The following is a 19,440-nucleotide window of genomic DNA, read 5'->3' on the forward strand; positions in this document are numbered from 1 at the left end:
AATATATAAAAAATATTGATTGGTGGAGCTTTAAAGTGTTGGATGCTCCTCTTTCTGTACATTACAGGGTTGAAGATCATGATGACATCATGCGCATATTCATGGAGCAGAAAATTCTGCTGTCAGTAGTCAACGAGCCGTACTTCCTGGCAGAGGTCATTGATGCACAGAATGAGGAAAATCACACCGCTGTTTGTGAGGTTCGTCACGACTCTTCTCACCTAAACGCATAAAATTAGATCACAGTTTTGAGAAATCACTCACAGAATATTTAGAAACCATTCACTGTCGCTCATCCCTCCTGGTTGTCTGACCTGACGCGACTTGTTCCCAGTCATTTCTGATCCACTGTTCCAGTCTGAACATACTGTACCATCAGCTCACTGATGATGCTTTGACTGATTGTCAGAGACCCTGCTGGGGTGCGTTCCCTCGGGACGCGGGAGACGACAGATCTCCTCTCCCCTTCCCCGCCAGTCGGGCCGACATGTGTTCATGGCAGCATATGGCAGATACGAGCTGATACTTGGCCAAGACATGCTCTCACTGAACATATTGTGTCCAGACATCTGAAGCATTTTGGGCTTTTTGTCTGAATATGTTCAGCACTCAGGGAACAAACAGGAAAACATTGCCCCAGAGGGTTGGGCTGTTCTGTTTGATAAACACCTTAAACTTTCTCTGAAGCTACAGTATATGGCATTTAAATAGTTTTAGAGTTGTTTTACTGTTTTTAGTCACAAGCGTGTCAGTCTAAAATTAATCCAAAAGCATGAGACTTTGTAGCTGTCTGTAAGAAAAGCTGCAAATAATGAAAAAACTGTAAGATGGATGGATGAATGATAAATGATCATGTTCTAAAACATTATTTATAAATATATATATATTTATATTTTTTAATGACATTGTTGACAATGTTTATAATAATCATCTCAAGGTCCATGTAATAGCTGTTCTGATGCTTTCGATAATATCACCTAATCTTTCACGTAATCAAAATGTCTGCATCAGTTGGGCCCCTCTGTAAACATTCATGACTTTATCTTGTGTGGTTGTGACAATATCACATTCATAAACTCTGTCCACAGACATAAAAACACCTGGGAAAATACTTAAAACCATCTGTTAGTTCCTAGCTGTGTCCATATTTTGCCATGACACATGCACAGACTCAGAAAGTGAAAACAGTTTTAGTCACATGCTGGTAAATATGAGTGTGACCATATATACTGATGTACTGATGTCTGTGAGTTCTCGTTCTCCACAGAGTGACGGAGACACCATTGGTTTCATCAGCGTCACCTCTGATGTTGATTTGAAACGGCTGTACGACAGCTTTGATTTGAGCGAGTTTAATAGTTTGTACAAACAAATAAAATACGATGAGGCTGCTGCCGCTCAGTCTGACCCCAGAGAAAATGAAGAAGAACCCAGAAACACCTCCAGTTCACAGCAGGTAACTTAACTGCACTCACATTACAGATAAACAAAGACATGATGAAGCTACTGTCATAAGTAGGAAGCATTCCTGTGATGTCTCCATGCTACTATTTGAATTTGATTAATACAATTAAAGTCGACATTGTGGTTGTTTTAGTTCCGTTTTTAATCTTTATCTTCCAAGTCTTTTTTTGTTTGTTATTCTTGTGACTTTCATCTCAGCAGGAGGAAATTCTCTCGACTGCAGCAGAGAAATCCAACGCCTTCTGTATTCAGTTCTTCGTTATTGACAAGAATTATGAAATGAGGTGAGGTGAGGGGGAAGGTATTAATTAGAGAGCTGTCAGTTTATACAAAAATAATAATCTCAATAATCTATGTTCTCTATATGTCACATATCCTCATCCTCATCCTGTGCAGTAGAGCTCCGCTGTTGCTTAAAAACTATTAAAAACACATCAGTGAGCCACAGTGTTGCACTGGCCGACATGTTCTTTCATTACCATGAACACACACACCATTGTTTGTTCATACACACACTGTCCTGCTGTCCCAAATACTCACTAAAGCAACAAATATGGATTAATCTGCCACTGAAAATAGTCCCCATCAAAATGCAATGTTTCCTTAAAAACAAAACTCAAAAACAATCAGTTAGTAGCTGTATTAGAAAATTAGCAAGTCTCTTTAAAGACTGAAACTTTTTATTTGTGAGGTGTATCTAAAGATTTACATCTTTTCAGTAGGATCCAATGGGCTTGGAGCTGAGAGCCACAGACAGGAAGTTACAGTGTATTGAGAAATCCACTAACACGACATTGGTTTTGGTCTTTTCATTGGATTTGTTGACAATAAGAGGATTTTAGAACAATGACTGCTTTGTCCTTTAAAGGGACAGTTCACCCCCTCTTACCTGTAGTGCTATTTATCCATCTGGACTGATTTGTAATGAGTTGCCCACTTTTGAAGATATTAGCCGTAGAGATGACTTTGATGAGACGACCTTGTTGTGAGCAGCAGGAGCCGTTTTCTTACTCCTGAACTACAGCCGCCAACTGTATCGCTGTGCAGAAGGGAGCATGCATCATGAGAGGCTCGTGTTTGTGACAAAAATATTAACGCAGACAGAAATGGTGTCCCCCTTGGCTGAGTTCTAAGGTTTGCACCAGCTGAGCTAGCTAGCACAGTGATACGGTTGGCAGGTGTAGATCTGTAGAAAGATCACAAAGGTCTGTGCATTATCTTACAGAAAATCTAACTTGCTGACATTTATTTTATCCCATATTAATGCATGATTTCAAAGAAAACAGCATTTTAAACATGCAGTTAAAACAAAACAGAGATAAAAAAAAAAAAAAGAAAGAAGTCAAGCGGTGAACTACATGAAAATCAAATCCTGCTAAAGCTAACCAGTGATAGCCACACAGCTATCCTTGACTGAAGCCCCCTAACTGTTAAATAAATGGATAATTGATCAGTTTCAGTGAGCTAACATCTTGGTAATTATTGCTAAGTCCTTATCAGTTTTTGACTCTTGTGGAATTTACATTTGGTGTGGTCAAGTTGACTAACTTGACTTTACTTATTTAAATGTGTTAAAAGGTTAATGTTTATTATATCAATTTCAGTGTGATTAAGTTTTGTTGGTACCTCGATCATATTTCCTGAAGTTTTTCCAGAGGTTTTGTGGTTAAATAAGAGCAAAAAGACATAAAAAGAATGAATTACATCCTGTCCATCTGATACAGTTTTCCTCAGCTTGAAAACCCTGTGTTCTCAGCTTCAACCTTTCTGGAGTTACTGTTCTGTCTTTGCAGGGCAGTCCAGGCCAGAGATAAAACATGTCTATTTGATTTTGGAGTGAACTGTCCTTTTAAGTAGTCTTGACCATGCAACATGTTCTCTGCGACTTGATCTTATATGTCTGATGAACTTTTTTTAAATTAAACTGAATAGAGAACATTTTGGAAATCAAACTTTCTGATTTAAACTAAAAAGTCATGTATAATCATTTTTAACAGCATGAATAACATTTCAGAAGGGAAATAAGATGCTGTAACTTACATGCACTTTGTCCACATTTCTTTTGATTCAAGGAAATATAAAAACCCTGACTGTATTTTAAAAAGTATTCCATATTTCTGTGTGAAATATTTCCTCACTTGGAGCTGAATTTTTGAGGCGGTGCTGATGGCAGCTGTCCAGAGTTACATCAATCATATGCTGTGTTAAAGCAGGGAGAGTGACTGTTAGTTGGCTCCCGCTGAGCTGCTCTCACCACCGCCTTACCTCCCAGCTGTTACTGAATATGAAGTCGAGTCGCTTCCTGCCGAGAGTGAGCATGTTATTAATGAGAGCTGTGCTTAAAGTGACAGCGAGGCAGAGCTGAAGGCGAGAAGTTCAGCTGGAAGCGGCGGCCAGATTGGTCGGCCAGTTGTTCCACCACAGTCATCAGCAGCTCTGGCAGCTCTGATTCTGAAGTTGGCACAGATATATTTTCACTTAACTTCCCCCTCTTCTTCTTCTTCTCTTCCAGATCAGTGGACTTTGTTCCATATGTATTCAAACTTTTCCCTGTGAGTATCATCTTTGCATGCAGTGTTTAAAGGGATACTTTGGATTTCTTGTGTTTTTGTGTGTTTGTATGAGCTGCTTCTCTACAGTCAGTGTATCATCTGCAGTAGATGGAGGTCGACACGCCTCCAGTTTGGAGAAGCAGCAGGAGTACCGGTGAAGGAAGCTAAGCAATGTACTGCTGTGGACAGGCTCAGCAGCAAAACATATTTTGAAAACCAAAAAATCAATATCACTTCAAGTGTATGCTATATTAAGAATATTTACCCATCTTGATCTTGCAAACCAGATTCCACTGGCAAAAATAGTCATTTTACCTCGCAAAACAGGGGAGTTGCTGGTCTGCCACTTCCTTGATTGGCGAGTTTGTTTTTCTGTGACTTTAGTGTCTTAAAAGGAAGTCAAAGTCACACAATAACTCAAACATACTAACTAATCGAGATAGTGTTAGACAAGCAACTCCTGTGTTCTGCAAAGTAAAATGACTGATTTCGCCTTTAGAGTTTGGTTGGTTTGAAGAGAGTGATATCTGGCTTACATTACAGTAATTTTACCTCACAGAACATGGGAGTTGCTGGTCTGCAGCTACTTTCATCACTAAGTTTGGGTTTTTGTGTGATTCTGGTGAATTCAAACTAAACTTTTAAAACACCAAAGTCCTACAATTACACAAACAAACTGACTGAGGCAGTGGCAGACCTGCAACTCATGCGTTCTGGAAATGACTGTTTTTACCAAGTTTGCTGGCTTTGTTGAGTGATATTTGGTTTATATAACAGTAGTTTCCTGTCAGAAAAGTCTGTCTGACAGGATGGTAAAACAGTGAAAATTCTCTAAATATAGCACTTAAACTGATATTGATGTTTTGATTCTGGGCAAGAGATAAATATAAAAAAAGTATGAGCAAGATCTGTGATAGGTAAAGTCCCAGTGTGTAAATGTAAACACTGGATTCTACGGACGTGATACAAAAACTCAAGCTGTGCTATAATACTTGATAAAAAGTCTAAAATACAATATTTATTGTGATGTTAAAAAACAAAAACAAAAAGATGTCTTGAAAAACAGTCCTTCATTAAATAAAAATCAATAAATAAAATCTGATGTGTGCAGCATTTTCTGTTTGTATAAAATTTGGCATTGAAATATCCCTGACTGAATCAATATTGAATCAAATCAAATCAACCTGATGAATCTAATTGAATCTATTTAGGAAATCTGAACAGATATCCAGAACCTAATCCCAACAGGAGACGCCAGGAAGCATTTTAAATATGTCAAATAGACATGGTGTTGATTTCCAGCATTTGTGGAAACTTTGTGGAAAGTTAATATGGTGCAAGATCTCTGAGAATTCATCAGAAAATCACCTTTTTTGTAATGTATTCAAGCTCTCTGCTCGGTGAAGTGAACATGTCTTGTGTCTGTTAGGACTTGGACTTCTGCATCATCACTGTACCGACGCTGTGCCCCGAGTTCCAGCTGCTGCACAGCTTCCTCAGGGTGCCACACCGTCCCACCAGCTCGCTGCCCCATGAACTCTACGTCCTCCACCGCACTGGGCTCTGGTGGGTCACACTGTTAAAAAAAAAACAGATGATGAGTTTAATGTTTCTGCTTCTTACAGGCAGCAGCATCACGTCAGTTTACAACAAGCTCCACCTGTGAATGAAGATTTCTCGTACAGACATTTGGTGATGGTGCGGTTGTTGTTGCAGGAGTGTGGAGGTGAGGACGGCTGTGGCTGCAGACCGGCCAGCCGTCTCTGATCTGGTGAAGGGTCTGACACTGAACGAGTCCCTGCTGCAGGACCTGGACTGCTTCTACGAGACCCGCAGAGACTCGGTCAGTATCGTATCAACACACCTGGGTTTAACCTTCAGTCACTCTACACACTGTGTGTTTCTTTCAGACTACAGTTATCATGATTCTGATTTCCAGTAGAGACGAACAGTCCAGTACTTCATGTTTGTAATTTAATCATGTTTTCAAGTAATTTACAAATCCTAATTTTTACAGGTTCAGTTCAGACACTCAGGGACAAAATATACTTTTACTTCCTCTGCGTTTTTTGCCAGTAAAAACATTTTTTGTAAAAACTCAAAGGTGGGAGAGTCACCTTAAAGGGATAGTTCACCCAAAAGTTTAAGTTTAAGTTGTCTCAATTTTATCTTTTTTTTTTACAGTGTACAATAATTGTGTTTTTTGTTGGATTTCTATTATTTTAGCAATTTTATTCATAATGTGTAATTTGCTAGATTCATATTAATGGATCTTAATGAAGGAAATATTTGATTAAAGAATCTGTTACTCCTCCACTCTTGTTCCTACATGATTCCTATCTGCCTTATCTTTAAATATACTCATGTATGTACTTTTTAATGTTTTTTTCTTGTTTTATTTTTTATTTATGGCGTAGCAATCTGCTACTACAGCTAAAACTGATGTAGCCACCAGCCATCTAGCTAAAATATGCAAGAAATTCAATAAATTGCTCAATATCATTCAATTTATCCTCCTAAACAGAAACTGGCTGTGATATGGTCAGTGTCTGGAAATCATTTTAATTAATTTAAACAGTAAATGGAGAAAATATCAAGGTTGAAATTGTAACTGGGCGCCCTTTAACTTTTAAATTGAAATGATGATTGTTTTGGACGATCGGGTGTGACTGGAGCCACTGATGATGGTTGTCTTGGAATAACGAGGAATATCACACGTATGCCAGGGAACAGATTGGTGAGAATTCAGTTGAACGGATTTTCCTCTCTGACTGACACCCCAGCTGTCACTGCTGCAGCTCCAAAACTGATAATTACTTCTCAAATGAGAATGCAGCCACTTCATGAGTATTCATGGCACTGGACTGATACAGGAAGGTGCATTCAGCTCATATTCACTTCAATATAAACATGTGCATTTACATTATTTTTGTTTTGTTGTGTTTGTCAGGACGGTGTGTTTCTGCAGGCCTTCGTGGCTCAGGTGCACAGTCAGGTTGTGGGGATACTGATCATCAGAGATGAGCAGGTAGATTCAAGTTAACCTAAAAAAGTAAAGTAAATTAACTCAACAAAACATCAGTTGGTAAAACTTTTTCAAAACTTTTGAGTCAGGCTCAAAAAATCTATTTCTTTTTCCTTTATACAGTGTTCACCAAGGATTTTTTAAGATTTGGTCAAATAAAATGTACTTTGATTTGTTGCCTTTTCCTCTAAATTTTTCTGGTGGCCCGTCTTGAGTCTCCCTCGGCTTACTATATGCCAAATCCAAAAACAGAAACCTTTGAGAATTTGATAGTTGTGGCTCCAGACTCTTTCTTTTTTGGCCAAAAATGGTTCTTCTGAGAGTAAAGGTTGCAGACCTCTGATTTCGGTAAATAAAAGTCTGCAGCTAAGATAAATTCACTTCTTATTTCTGTTATTTTTTCAGTGTAATTTCAAAAAACCTAGGCAGTTAGTATGTTGCTCTGATGTGATAAAGATGTCACTGAAACAGTTATTATGCTACAACCATCAGCGGCTTTTGTTTCTTATCCTTTTAATGGAAGAAAAACAAATGAACTATATGAAACAAAATAACATTAAATCAAATCAGTCAACTCTGGAGTTTATCTCCAGAAACCTGACTTCATTATTGATTTAATCTGTCTTTTTGTCAGGACATCGAGTACATTCGGGCCCACTACAACATCGAGAACTTCATCTATTTCAGCCATCACCGCTACGAGGAACACGCTCGGATTCTCCACTTTGTCCTCAAACCCTCCTACCAGCACTTCACTAAACACTTGTTTAAAGAAGTCCTCCGGCTGGCTCACAAATCCTGCCTGCACCACAGACTCTACCCCACCGACCACAGCCAGGAGGTGGGTGCACAGGGACCGTCAGGCCCTCACTGGCCCCTCACTGCCGCTGGGCCCCTTCCAGCCTCTGTCCATGTCAGCTCAGATACACATCGTCAGTTCAAGTGCTGCAAAAAATATTCTGTCAACAAGTGAAACTCATCACTGAGTGACATAAGTGCCACCTTCACTTTTAGAAATTTTTTTAACACATATTGGATGAATATAAAAAAAAAAAATAGGCTCCTACAAGAAAATTGGAAATGGTGATTTCTTCAGATACTACAAGGATTATTTAACTGCTTAGGAAACAGTCTCAGTTTAATACTGATGCTGTTCCCAAACACTGGGTCAGGATCCACAGGTGGCTCACAGGAGATTTTATTTGGGTCGCCAAATAAATAAAGAACTGTAGAATAAATTCTTCAAATCTAAGATTCATATCTACAGTACACCTTTTATAAAGCATTTAAATGTGTGCATTATTTTACAGAGAGGAAAAAAGAACCTGTTAATTACATCTAAATGCACTTTACTTATTTATGAACTGGGCTAAAATGTATTGTTTTCCTGATAAGTAAAAATAAAAACAATGTGATGGCCTGTTAAATCACCCTCAGCTCATTACAGCTCACCTTAGAGCTGTAATGATTAATCGAGTATTAATCCATTATTTAAATAACCGGCAACTATTTTGATGTTGGCTGAATAGCTACATGTGGAACTGTCAACTGTCATTTTCAGCTTCTTAAAAGTGAATATTTTCTGGTTCTTTACTCCTCTCTGACAGTAAACTGAATATCTTTGAGTTGAAAATATAGAAAATAATTAAACAAGCTTAAGTAAATGAAGGTGTTTTGTGATTGTGGAGGGGTGTGTGTGTGTGTGTGTGTGTGTGTGTGTGTGTGTGTGTGTGTGTGTGTGTGTGTGTGTGTGTGCGCTGACTTGTGCAGACAGACTTTGCCCTTCGACCAGGTTTTAGCTGGTCTAAACCTGCCGGTCTAAGGCACAAGTGGTTTTGACTCAATGCACCGAGCACCAGATAGCAAACGTGTCGGGCCACGCCTTAATTTTGCCTTAATTTTTAGACCTGCTGCTCATGGCTGCACAGACGAGGTGCAAGTTCATTTGCTATCGTGTAGACATGGCTAAAATAACAATCACACCGGTGTAAGATAACACTGCCACCTGTGCCACAGGCTCCATCCGCTTTGTGCAGAGTGTAAGATGGGGCCCCAAACCTACATGATCTCAGATATTAAAAATGATGAAAATTATCTCCTGTAGCTGTTAATGTTGATCACACAGATGGATTTGTTCATGTGAAAATGCTGCAGTTTTAAGCAGGTCACTTCTTGCAGCGTGTGGCCCTCAGCAGGCTGCTGTCCCCGGGGTCGGGGCAGCAGGTGCCGACAGTGCTGCCAGCTCCACCTCTCCACACCATAACAAGACATTTCCTCAACGTGTAGAGGGCTCCACTTCCTCTGCTAATTACCTTCCACAAACAAGCAGCAGATTGGGAGATGATGATGTGCAAATAGAATAATGGCAGAAGATAAGCAGAGAATTAGCTCTGATCAGGCCGTGGATGAAGCATTAGGTGATGTTCTCCAGGCAGCTCACATCAGTGGTGTAAAGCTTGCATCATCTAACCTCTTCACCGGAGCTCATTATCACTCTGTTGCTGCCTCCAGAGCCCCCCCACACTGCTGCTGTTTAACCTCCGAGGGGATTTTTTTCCCTCTCTGAGCTCACTGACATCCTGCCCTCTTCTTCTGCACCCAGAATTCCTGCGTCCACCATCTGGATTTTGTCCTCAACTGCGCAGTCCCCATCCGCCCGCGACGCCAGATCATCTACCCGCTGGAGGAGCTTGGCATCAACGCCCCCTCCAGGCAGATCACCGAGGACCAGGTGGGCACAGCAGCAGCTGGCTGACAGGGAGCCGCCTGCCAGGGAATGTAGATTAGCTGCTGACAGAGGGAGCGCAGCAGGGAGTTAATGTGACCACTGGACGGCGCTGTTTCTAAAGAGAAAAAGCTCAGAGTGACACAGAATGTGCTGCACTTAAAGGTATGAGGGAGAAACTCCAGCACAGAAAACAGTATGATGGAATGAACACTCACATTTTATTTTCTAATCCATAAAGAGAATTTCAAAACAGCTTTTTTACACTAAAACACAGCAAACAAATAAGTTGCCCATTTAATTTAAAATTAGACATGTCACAATTTAAATTCTAAATCAAAAGTGGAACAAAATCGAAAGCAGGATCAGAAATTCTCCTCCATAACCCCTAAATCAAAACCTGTAACCACGAAAACAAACATGGGAAAAAATCAAGAGAAGAATCAGTAATTCTCCTATTTTTTTTTCTCTCCATCCTCTTTCCCACATTTGACCCACCTGAATAAAAAATGAAATAAAACAAGACTTCAAATACGCAATTCCTCACTGAGTAATGAAGATTCTGAATCATATCATGAATCATATTCCTGAAGAATCATAGATATATGAAGTTTGAGTTTTGTAGGAGCTCTTAAGGCATCAGTATCCTTCAACCAAAGTACTTTCCTGAGACCCGCAAACCTCCGAGCGCTGAGTCACAGGAAGTTTTCTGGTTCTGGTTTATGCAGCAGTTGATCAGGTGTGTGAAGCTGAAAAAGTACATAGATCTGAACTTCTCTCTCTGTTTTCTTGTACTTTGCAAAACTACTTCTGTCACTTTTCTTGAGTGCAGCATCATGATTGCTCCTGAGGAGAGACCGGCTCAGTATGCACTATTATTATCCCCATTTATTATTGATTATTGTAACTCACTCCTTTATAATGGCAGCCTCTCCTACCTGTCTTTGAGTGTAGCTACTCAGAACAGCTATAAACACTTTTTCCCCCGTGTTTATTTATATGGATTTGGCCGGCTGCTGTTCAGATTGCAGCATTTTTACAAACATATTTTTTCAGTAAAGTGTTGATCATATTAATATTCTTTATTCTCTCAAAACACATGTGTCAGATGCTTTCAGAAAGATTCTCCTGGCAAAATCTTTTTTTTTTCACCTATTCTTAAGTCATAACACAGGAGAGAAAACAGTTTAAATGGATCACCAGCTTGTTTTTCTCACTTGCCTCTCAGGGCTTCCATACTGATCTTAATGTGGCTGTGATTTATTTTAATGTCCCGCACTTCAAATATTTACCACATGTACAGCAGCGTGAGGCGTCACCATGTTCACTCACATGTTCATTTCACTCCATCAAACCCAGCCCACCCCTCTTCACCTCGGTAACGCAGCAGTCATGATTTCCAGGCTTCCGTGCAGATAAGAGCTTCGCCCGCGAGCTTCGCCTCTGCCTCCTGATGTCGGCCTCGAGATGATTAATCAAATTTAAAGCACCTGTTCCCTCTCTGTCAATACGGGATCATATTACACAGAGCGGCGGTCATTGTGTTTAGGGAAGGTGAGGCATCTCCAGCGTGATAAGAGCTGCTGCACCTGCTCCACCGCACATGCAGATGAGGCAGGAGCTTTGTTCAAGTGAATACCTCATCTGGTTAATTCCTGCAGTATTCAGATGGATGCATGGAGGCATTTAATTTGTCTACATGCAATAACAAGCACAGGGTGTTAGCGTGTAAAGTAATACTCATTTTCAATAAATGTCAAAATACGGCATCTGCACGACACACAGCTTAGAAATTATTGTTTATCTGATGTGTTTTGCAAATATTGTTCTGCTAAAATTGTTTTGATGGATGACTTTTATAGGAAATGATAAGCAGTAACATCTTCCAATAAATGTATCTCGCAGTCCAGATTTTCACAAGCAAATTCAGAGTGTTCCTTTGTTGAATCTGGGAACAAAATATACACCACAGTTGCTGAATTCATGGTGCAGCGTGCACGGGGGATCGAGAATTAATCAGCTGCACCTGAACTGCTGCCGGACGTTCAGGTGAATTTCTGACGTGTCTGAAATGTTGAATCAGACCCACAAGTCAGTTCAGTATCTTTTCAGTGTCACTGCACCTGTGCAGCGTAGCACACAGAGCGACTGAAACTGCCATGGTGACATGGACAGAAAATATGGACAATGACTTTTAATGATGATTCATTAATTGATTAATTGGCATTAAGAATTCACAAGATTAAAAATGTATTAATCAATAATTAATCAGCAATAATCAAAGCCCACATACAAAACATAGTTTGTTTTTTTTTCTCTTTTTTGTTTTAGTTTTGCCTTTTTCCCTCAATTCTTTGCTTCTTATTTTTTTATGAATTGATTTCTCCTCCTTTTCTACTTTCTCTATTTTGAAATCTAAAGTACCAGTGAAACACATTAATTTTAGACATTATTGGACAGATGAAGGTGGGGAAGGGGTGCTGGAAAGAGTGGGAAGATGTAGAGTGATGCATTTATGACTTCAAGTTAGAAAAAAAGAATTTAAAAAAAAGAAAAAATGACGATAATTGCGCTTCATTTGACATTGTTTTGTTGTGCAGACCCATTTGTTGAATAAGAAAACTTAAAATTCAACTTAAAATGAGGAAAAAATGAGAAATAATGAAAATGAGAAGAAAATGAGAAAAACATGCATTTTGTATCTTATTAACTGTTAATCGATTAATTCATTGTTAGTATTTTCAACTACTGATAAAGAAAAATGCACAAAATATGCAACCCTAATATTGGCACTGATGATCAAGGCAGCACCTTGTTGCTTTGTTAGCATTATTGCTAGCAAACAAACTTTAAACAAATCTTTATTGACAATTGTTAATTGTAGGAATGGTCCACAGGGGTTGATGGGCCATTTTATTTTCTATTTTATACTCTCAGTGTGAGCACTCAGGTTGCAGCTTGACGGCTGGACCGTACAGTGTGAGCACATAAATCATGAGCTCTGGCTTTACATCACAGAGGATCTACTCGAACAGTAGGAGCTGGAATTTAACAACAACATTTATAAAACTGCCAAACAGTTACAATTATTTTAATTGAACAATTAATCTTCAGCTTTAGCTTGTTGTTAGTATCACAAAAAGCAGAAAGTGCTGTGACTGAATTTTTCAAGCTAAATAAGTCACGTGACTTGCGTCAACTCAAATTACGTGACTTGTCACATGACTTTGGTGGTTCACGTCATATAACATACTTACTTTAACATAACTCTTTTTCTAAACCTAACCTAGTTTTGTTGCTTAGACCTAACCAAACTGTGATCTTTCAATTTTAAGATTATCTTGTTGCAAGTATCACAAAACAATTTCCTGTGAAAGTTCTGTGACTGGATGTTTTGTACCAAAATTCTCTCCTTTCTTTTTTCATTCAACTTTTTTGATGTTTCTGAATCAACCAAATGAGTTTCATGTCCATGACATAAGTATGATTGCAACTCTAATGAAGCTCACCAGGCTAAAAAATCCTTCCAAATTATCTTCTCAAACTCTCACTGACGTGGCTTTGCAGGTCATTTTTTGTGTGAGACAATGAATAATGAAAGTTCAAGAGAATCAAAAAGAAAAAAAGTTTTTGCAGCTTTAAATTTACAAATGCGGAACATGTTCATTAGTATGAGTTGGCGCTCATGTAGCTGCTTTTGCTTTATTGTTACTAAAATATTTATTACATCATTTGTTTTTTCTAAAACATGCTTACATATAGTTATCATGTGCTCTTTTTATTCTCCTGCTGATCAAACCCTGAGCCACGTCGGCTCTCAGTATGTGACAGATGTCAGGCACACAGGCCTGTGTGGAAATTATTTGAATATTACACAAAGGTTAATTTCACCCTCGGGTTTCCCCCTTTTTTTTCGCTCACTGCTGTTTTCATCCAACAAGGTGCATTGTGGGGCCAATCTGCCTAATTATAGATGATGAAGGAGCCATTAGCTGCCTCCGATCACAGGGCGCGGACCAGAGACGCTTGGCGGTGGAGGAATTAGGAAATTAGAAAGCAGTGTTCGACTAATTCCCGTGGGACTCTTTTGTAATTATTGTGGAAAAGTGTTCCTCAACAGTCAGGTCACACGTTTGATCCCAGTGTTTTCATCTCATTAGAATGTGAAGCTGCATTTACCGCAGTGAAAGCCCATCCTCACCGGACAAACTGACATATAGGTCACCTGTGCACGCAGCTTATTACAACATTTACGTTTGTTGTTAGGTGGCGACTTCTTGTGGTCGTATTAATTAAGACGGGAGCAGATGAAGAGTGAGAAAGCCTGCACAGGGTGAGGGGTGGATGGACGTATCAAACACAGGACTTTGACCCAGGAGACCAGTTTATGCCCCGTGTGAAAATCCATGGTCAACGCTGACTTATTTAATTTTACGTTACATTACATTGTGTTATGTTACATTGCATTAGTCTGTGTTATGTTGTGCTGCATTATAATACATTACCTGACTTTCTTAATGATGACTGAATATAGCCATCAAACTATTCTGTCATTTAGAGACCGGGGTTCATGTCTTTTGTGAAACCAACGACCAACATAGACTTTAAATTTAACAGTCACTTAAATAACATTACTTTATATTCAGTTATGTTTTGTCACATTATGTTGACTTGCACTGCATTACGTTACATTACGCTACGCTACGCTACGTTACATTATGTTACGTTACGTTACATTAAGTTTTATGTTGCATTGCATTACGTTAGGTTACATTATGTTACGTTACATTACGTTATGTTCTTTTATGTTGCATTGCGTTACGTCATATCAGTTCCTCCAGGATTTCTCAGCCTTTTTATGGTTGTTGTGGCCTAAAATGTCTGATTTTACAGCAGCTTTTCCAAATAAACTGCAATGCATGTTGCAATGTTGTTAGGCATTTTTTGCAGTGAAATTGCAGGAATAAGTTGCAACAAAAATAAAATATAATAAAATATTTAAAAAAAATTTTTCACCTATTTTCCTTTTTAAACAAAAATACAACTGTGGACCTTCTGAAATCAAGTATATCTCTTTTCTCTCTCTGGTTTGGTCAAAGTAAACCCTTGACTTCTCTCCTGAAACCGCCATGTTTTTGCCGTATCTGGATTTTGTTGCCCGATCAACTGGCTCTGGTTCTTGTGCCCATTCAACTAACTGAGCTAACAGCAAACAGTTAGCATTTACGATGGTGATGCGTTGCCCCTTATTTGTTTTAGGATGAATTTGGCAGGTGGTCAAAATCTTACAATTCTTACTTGGTGCTCCTTTAAACTGTGTAAGTCCATGTCTACAAGTCTCAATATTTTTGAAAAAAGTCAAATTAAACACACAGAAATAAGTGAAACACAGACCTTTGATGGATTTCACAAGTCTAGCTAAACAGAAACAGAATCATGCACACAAGAAAATGATTCACTCAACTAATAGTTTCACACAGTTATGGGGCTCCTATGAACTCACTGGAAACCATTTCTGTCTCCTCATTTCCTGACATCCTTCTACGTCTCTCTAAATGTCCCAAAAAACATCCAAAAGACAAGGATTTTTGATGGTTCTGCCAAATTCAATGAAGAACAAAATTTTGAAGAAAAATAAAAGCCCTAAGAGGTTTAAAGATGCAGAACTTTTCTCTTTAGTCACCTGAGTGCTTCAGCTTATGAAATGATGATAGTTAAATCCTTTTTCAGTCAGCTGGATTCTCATGTGAAATATCTCAGCCTCAAGATATCTACTTTAGCTTCTTTAATCTCCCGTGGTCATTTGGAAAATCTGAATTTGCCAACCACCTGTAAAAGGACGGTGTTCAACTTGGCACAGATTTCAGGAGTGTAAGATTTGCTTAAACGTTACATACGATAAAGGTTTTTGGCTGAGAGCTGGACCGTCTCCTCAGCAGGCAGATTAAGTGCTTTAATGAAAGCTTGTCCCTGCTTCATCCTGCGATGTTCAAATGGGAAAAATTGGACACATCATTTTTTAATGCTTTTAGTGTATTAATAATTTAGTCGACACGCATTTGATGGATGATTTAATTTTCAGAAAATGGCACCAGTCATTTTGGGAGTGACAAATACCCTCCAGATCTTTTTTTTGGTGAATCTGACTGCTTGTCTTCTCTCTGTTTCTTTTCTCTCAGGCACCGTTTGCTCTCAGTCTCATCAGCAGAAAGTTAACTATGGAGCCAAAGGTCACCATTAATGCCAGGATTGTGGTGGTGGGGGCGTCAGACACGGGTTTATCTTTCCTGGAGGTGCTTTGTTTCTGGTGAGTCTCCCAGTAAACTGTATATATCCTGGCTTTTTCTGTCATTTTCATCTTCCTCTGTAACCACGACTGGGTTAAGCTCATAAGGAGCCCTGGGGCAATAATTTGCTGTTGGGCCTCTATTAACCCCCCACACACACTTTTCACCATCTGTGCATTGTGTACGTACCATGTCATCTCCAAGTTCCCATCAAGAAGAGAGCACACAGCAGTCTGCTGCCAGAAATACCCGCCAGAGCACCAAATGTGACCTTTTTTCTGAAGATTTATGTTTTCTGTAGGAAGTAATGGGCTTGGAGCTGAGAGCCACAGACACATATTGTTGGTCTGAGTCTTTTTATGGGATTTATGGATAAATAAAAAAAAAAAACACCAGCTTTATCTTTTATCTAGGAGTAAGCATCATGTGAGCACAATATAAACTAAAACAATGCATTTCTTCAAAACTTAAAAATAAGTTGAAGGTGCATTATGTAAGAATCTGAAGCAATTTATGTATTTTAATATCTTTGTATTCCCAATCTCCCACAAATTTCTTGGTTGTCTGTGACAGTCTGGACTTCAGGACCTCGGGACAAAAATACAAAGTGCACATTTATGCTCCTGAGTGCCCTCTCTTCTGCTTCCCTAAACATTAATTCATTCAACATCTATTTAAGATTCTCTGAAAAATCATTGATGGTGACCGTCATTTACAATGATGCTGAGATTACACCATGGAAAGTACAAACAATACCAAATCAATAAGCAAAATCAGTTTAAAAAATTATCATGACAAATACAGGCATACAAATGAATAGTACCAACAGCACTAACAATATGCAACACTAGTTAACATTAGCTCAGAAATGGAGTCCACTAACGTCACCAAATGTCCAACACAGAGTCCAAAATCAAAGCTAACATCAGAATCAGTTTTATGGCCACACTTAGTCTGTCCGCTCTTTCAACAATCACCAACTCTGGTTTGATTGAATTAAATCTTTAATTCTCAGTGTGAAGAGAGTGTAGAGTCTGACTCTGCAGGCTGTTCTCTGTTTCGTTGTTTGCTGGATGAGAGCAGCTGTCACTCTGCAGACCGTTACTTTAGTAAAGTAAAATGACAAATATCACCCCCACAAAAAAACAGCCACTGATGGATTCAGCCAATCACTGATAGGTGATATATTCGTCCAGTCGCCCCAACCTTATTTCTGACCTTAACATTGAATCCTTAATAGAGTACTTCATTTGATACGCGTCATGTGAATGGAAGTAATACCAACACCAAGCTGTAATTAAACCCACCCAGGACCTCTCTAAGGAGAGGAAACACTGCCTGTGAATGTGTCAGTTAGTGTGTGTATGTGTACTGCAGGCAGGTAACAGAAGGACCATCAATTGTATCTCCAAGCACCAGTAAACACAGTGGAGCAGTGAAGTGCACACAGACAATGCAGGAGGTGAAATAGTAAAAGTATTCCCATGATCATATTTATCACAGACTCTGATGTGTCTGTAGAGAAACACTCCAGTGTCCACAGAAACCCTGAACCTAGGGAAAGCAGCCCCACAATGAGGCTTCTCTTTCATTTCTTTATCGTCTTTTATTGCAGGAATCCAATCTGTGGAAATGTCACTTGACTCCGGGTCGGACGTCTTACATGTTTGCCTTCGTCCTGCCTTTGTGAGATTAACCGCTCCAGCAGATAATAAGAAGCGCAGGGCTGCTGATTCAGAACCGGCCGATAGCTGCCAGGCAACCGAGGACGTTGTTTTGTGCAAGCGAGATCTCGCAGCTCTCAGCGTTGGCGAGCCTGGCACGGTGGTAGGGCGGGCGCACGCAGCTGTCTGAGGCCTGGCATTCAGCGGGGCCAGCGCTGGCCCCCTTTAATTAGCCACTCCACTGTTTCCCCCCGTCAGGGATCTGCTGCAGCGATCTGTGTTTGCTGTTACTAATGAGTTGACTAATGAGGCAGTTAGTGTCCGCTGAACTAATGGTGAGGCGGCGACGCATTGAGAGGGTGAATGATGGGTCAGTTTCGGCCTGCTGGGGCCCCCCTTATCAGCCCTGCCCAAACGTCCCCCCACCCCACCCCGACACAGCTTTCCATGTGCTCATTGAATCTGGCCCAGCAGCACCAGCACCGCCCCCACCAACTCCATTACCGGCTGGGACGGGGTCAGACAGATAAAGAGCTCTGCGGCGGCACGGCCCTCTGCTCGCCGCGGTCAGGCTGCAGGGTCACCGTGGCCGTCTGTCACCGGCTGATAACAGAGCAAATCCACAGCTTCTGATTCAGGCACATCCAGACACCAATAATGGGCCTTAATGCCTCAGTGCTGCAGCATAAATCCACCTTCTGGCACAGATTAACAAGGAAAGTTTGACTGCACTCATTGTCTGACGTCTAATCACTATTATTGTTGTTGTTCACGTCAACATCAAGGATCAAACCACTGAGTGATGACACTCCAGGATTCTTTACTTCATACTTCTGGAAATTCTGATTGATAAATCTGACCAGCTGACTGTAAAAAAAATACCTGAGATGATGTTAAGTTTCAAGGCAACGCTCAGCAATAGATTTTTGAGTTTTGAGCCCAACTAAAAACTCTTAAAGGGATACCTCATCCAAAATTGAAAATTCAGTCATTATCTACTCACCTTCATTCTGATTGGTATTTTTGTTAGTCCATGAAACACTGCTGGAGTTTCACAGGAAAACAGAGTTGCAGAATCTCCCAAACAATGGGGGTGAATGGTGACCAGTTCAGTTTAAAATGTATAAAAACAACAGGCTATAAACATAAAATGCCTCCATACTGCTCGTTTGGTGTAATTGTAAACTGTAAATGTAAGTCTCCTAAAGTACCAACATGCCAAGTTGACTTAAAACTGTTATTTACACCACGTTTTTAGCCTGAATCTTCACTGTATATCTTTGGCTTGGAGCAACGTTCACATTCACATGCACACTGTGGGTGTGTGTGTGGTGTGACGGTGTGCAAACAACATGTCAGGGCTTTAGGAAACTTAGATTTCACCAGACGCGCAGTATGGAGGCATTTTATGTTTATAGCCTGTTGTTTTTGTAAGTCTGAAAACTGGTCACCATTCACTTCTATTGTTTGGGAGATTCTGCAGCAGCGTTTTGCTGTGAAACTCCAGCAAAAATACCAATCAGTCAGAATGAGGGTGAGTAGATAATGACTGAATTTTCAGTTTTGGGTGAACTATCCCTTAAAGAGGTTTTTGTTGGGCTCAAAACTCAAAAATCTATTGCTTAAAATAGATTGCTATCTATTGCTGGGCGAAACTTTACGTCATCTCAGCTATTTTTTATACAGTGCTGTAGGAAGTACACTGACTACAGACATGTAAATC

The 19,440-nt window shown here is 39.8% G+C and overlaps 1 protein-coding gene across 1 annotated transcript in view; it reads left to right on the plus strand.

Moving 5' to 3' along the window:
* The window catches only part of cfap61 (cilia and flagella associated protein 61), a 42,892-nt gene that overhangs the window by 4,323 nt on the left and 19,129 nt on the right, over positions 1-19,440 (plus strand). The window contains exons 7-16 of the mRNA XM_084738115.1: positions 68-200; positions 1,268-1,456; positions 1,663-1,748; positions 3,977-4,016; positions 5,446-5,582; positions 5,733-5,859; positions 6,967-7,044; positions 7,676-7,882; positions 9,644-9,772; positions 15,946-16,073. Coding sequence (XP_084594241.1) covers positions 68-200; positions 1,268-1,456; positions 1,663-1,748; positions 3,977-4,016; positions 5,446-5,582; positions 5,733-5,859; positions 6,967-7,044; positions 7,676-7,882; positions 9,644-9,772; positions 15,946-16,073 — 1,254 coding nt within the window. The remainder of the gene's footprint in view (positions 1-67; positions 201-1,267; positions 1,457-1,662; positions 1,749-3,976; positions 4,017-5,445; positions 5,583-5,732; positions 5,860-6,966; positions 7,045-7,675; positions 7,883-9,643; positions 9,773-15,945; positions 16,074-19,440) is intronic.

Source organism: Lutjanus erythropterus, chromosome 15 (genome assembly GCF_056507025.1).
Source record: "Lutjanus erythropterus isolate fLutEry1 chromosome 15, fLutEry1.hap2, whole genome shotgun sequence".
Lineage (NCBI taxonomy): Eukaryota > Metazoa > Chordata > Actinopteri > Lutjaniformes > Lutjanidae > Lutjanus > Lutjanus erythropterus.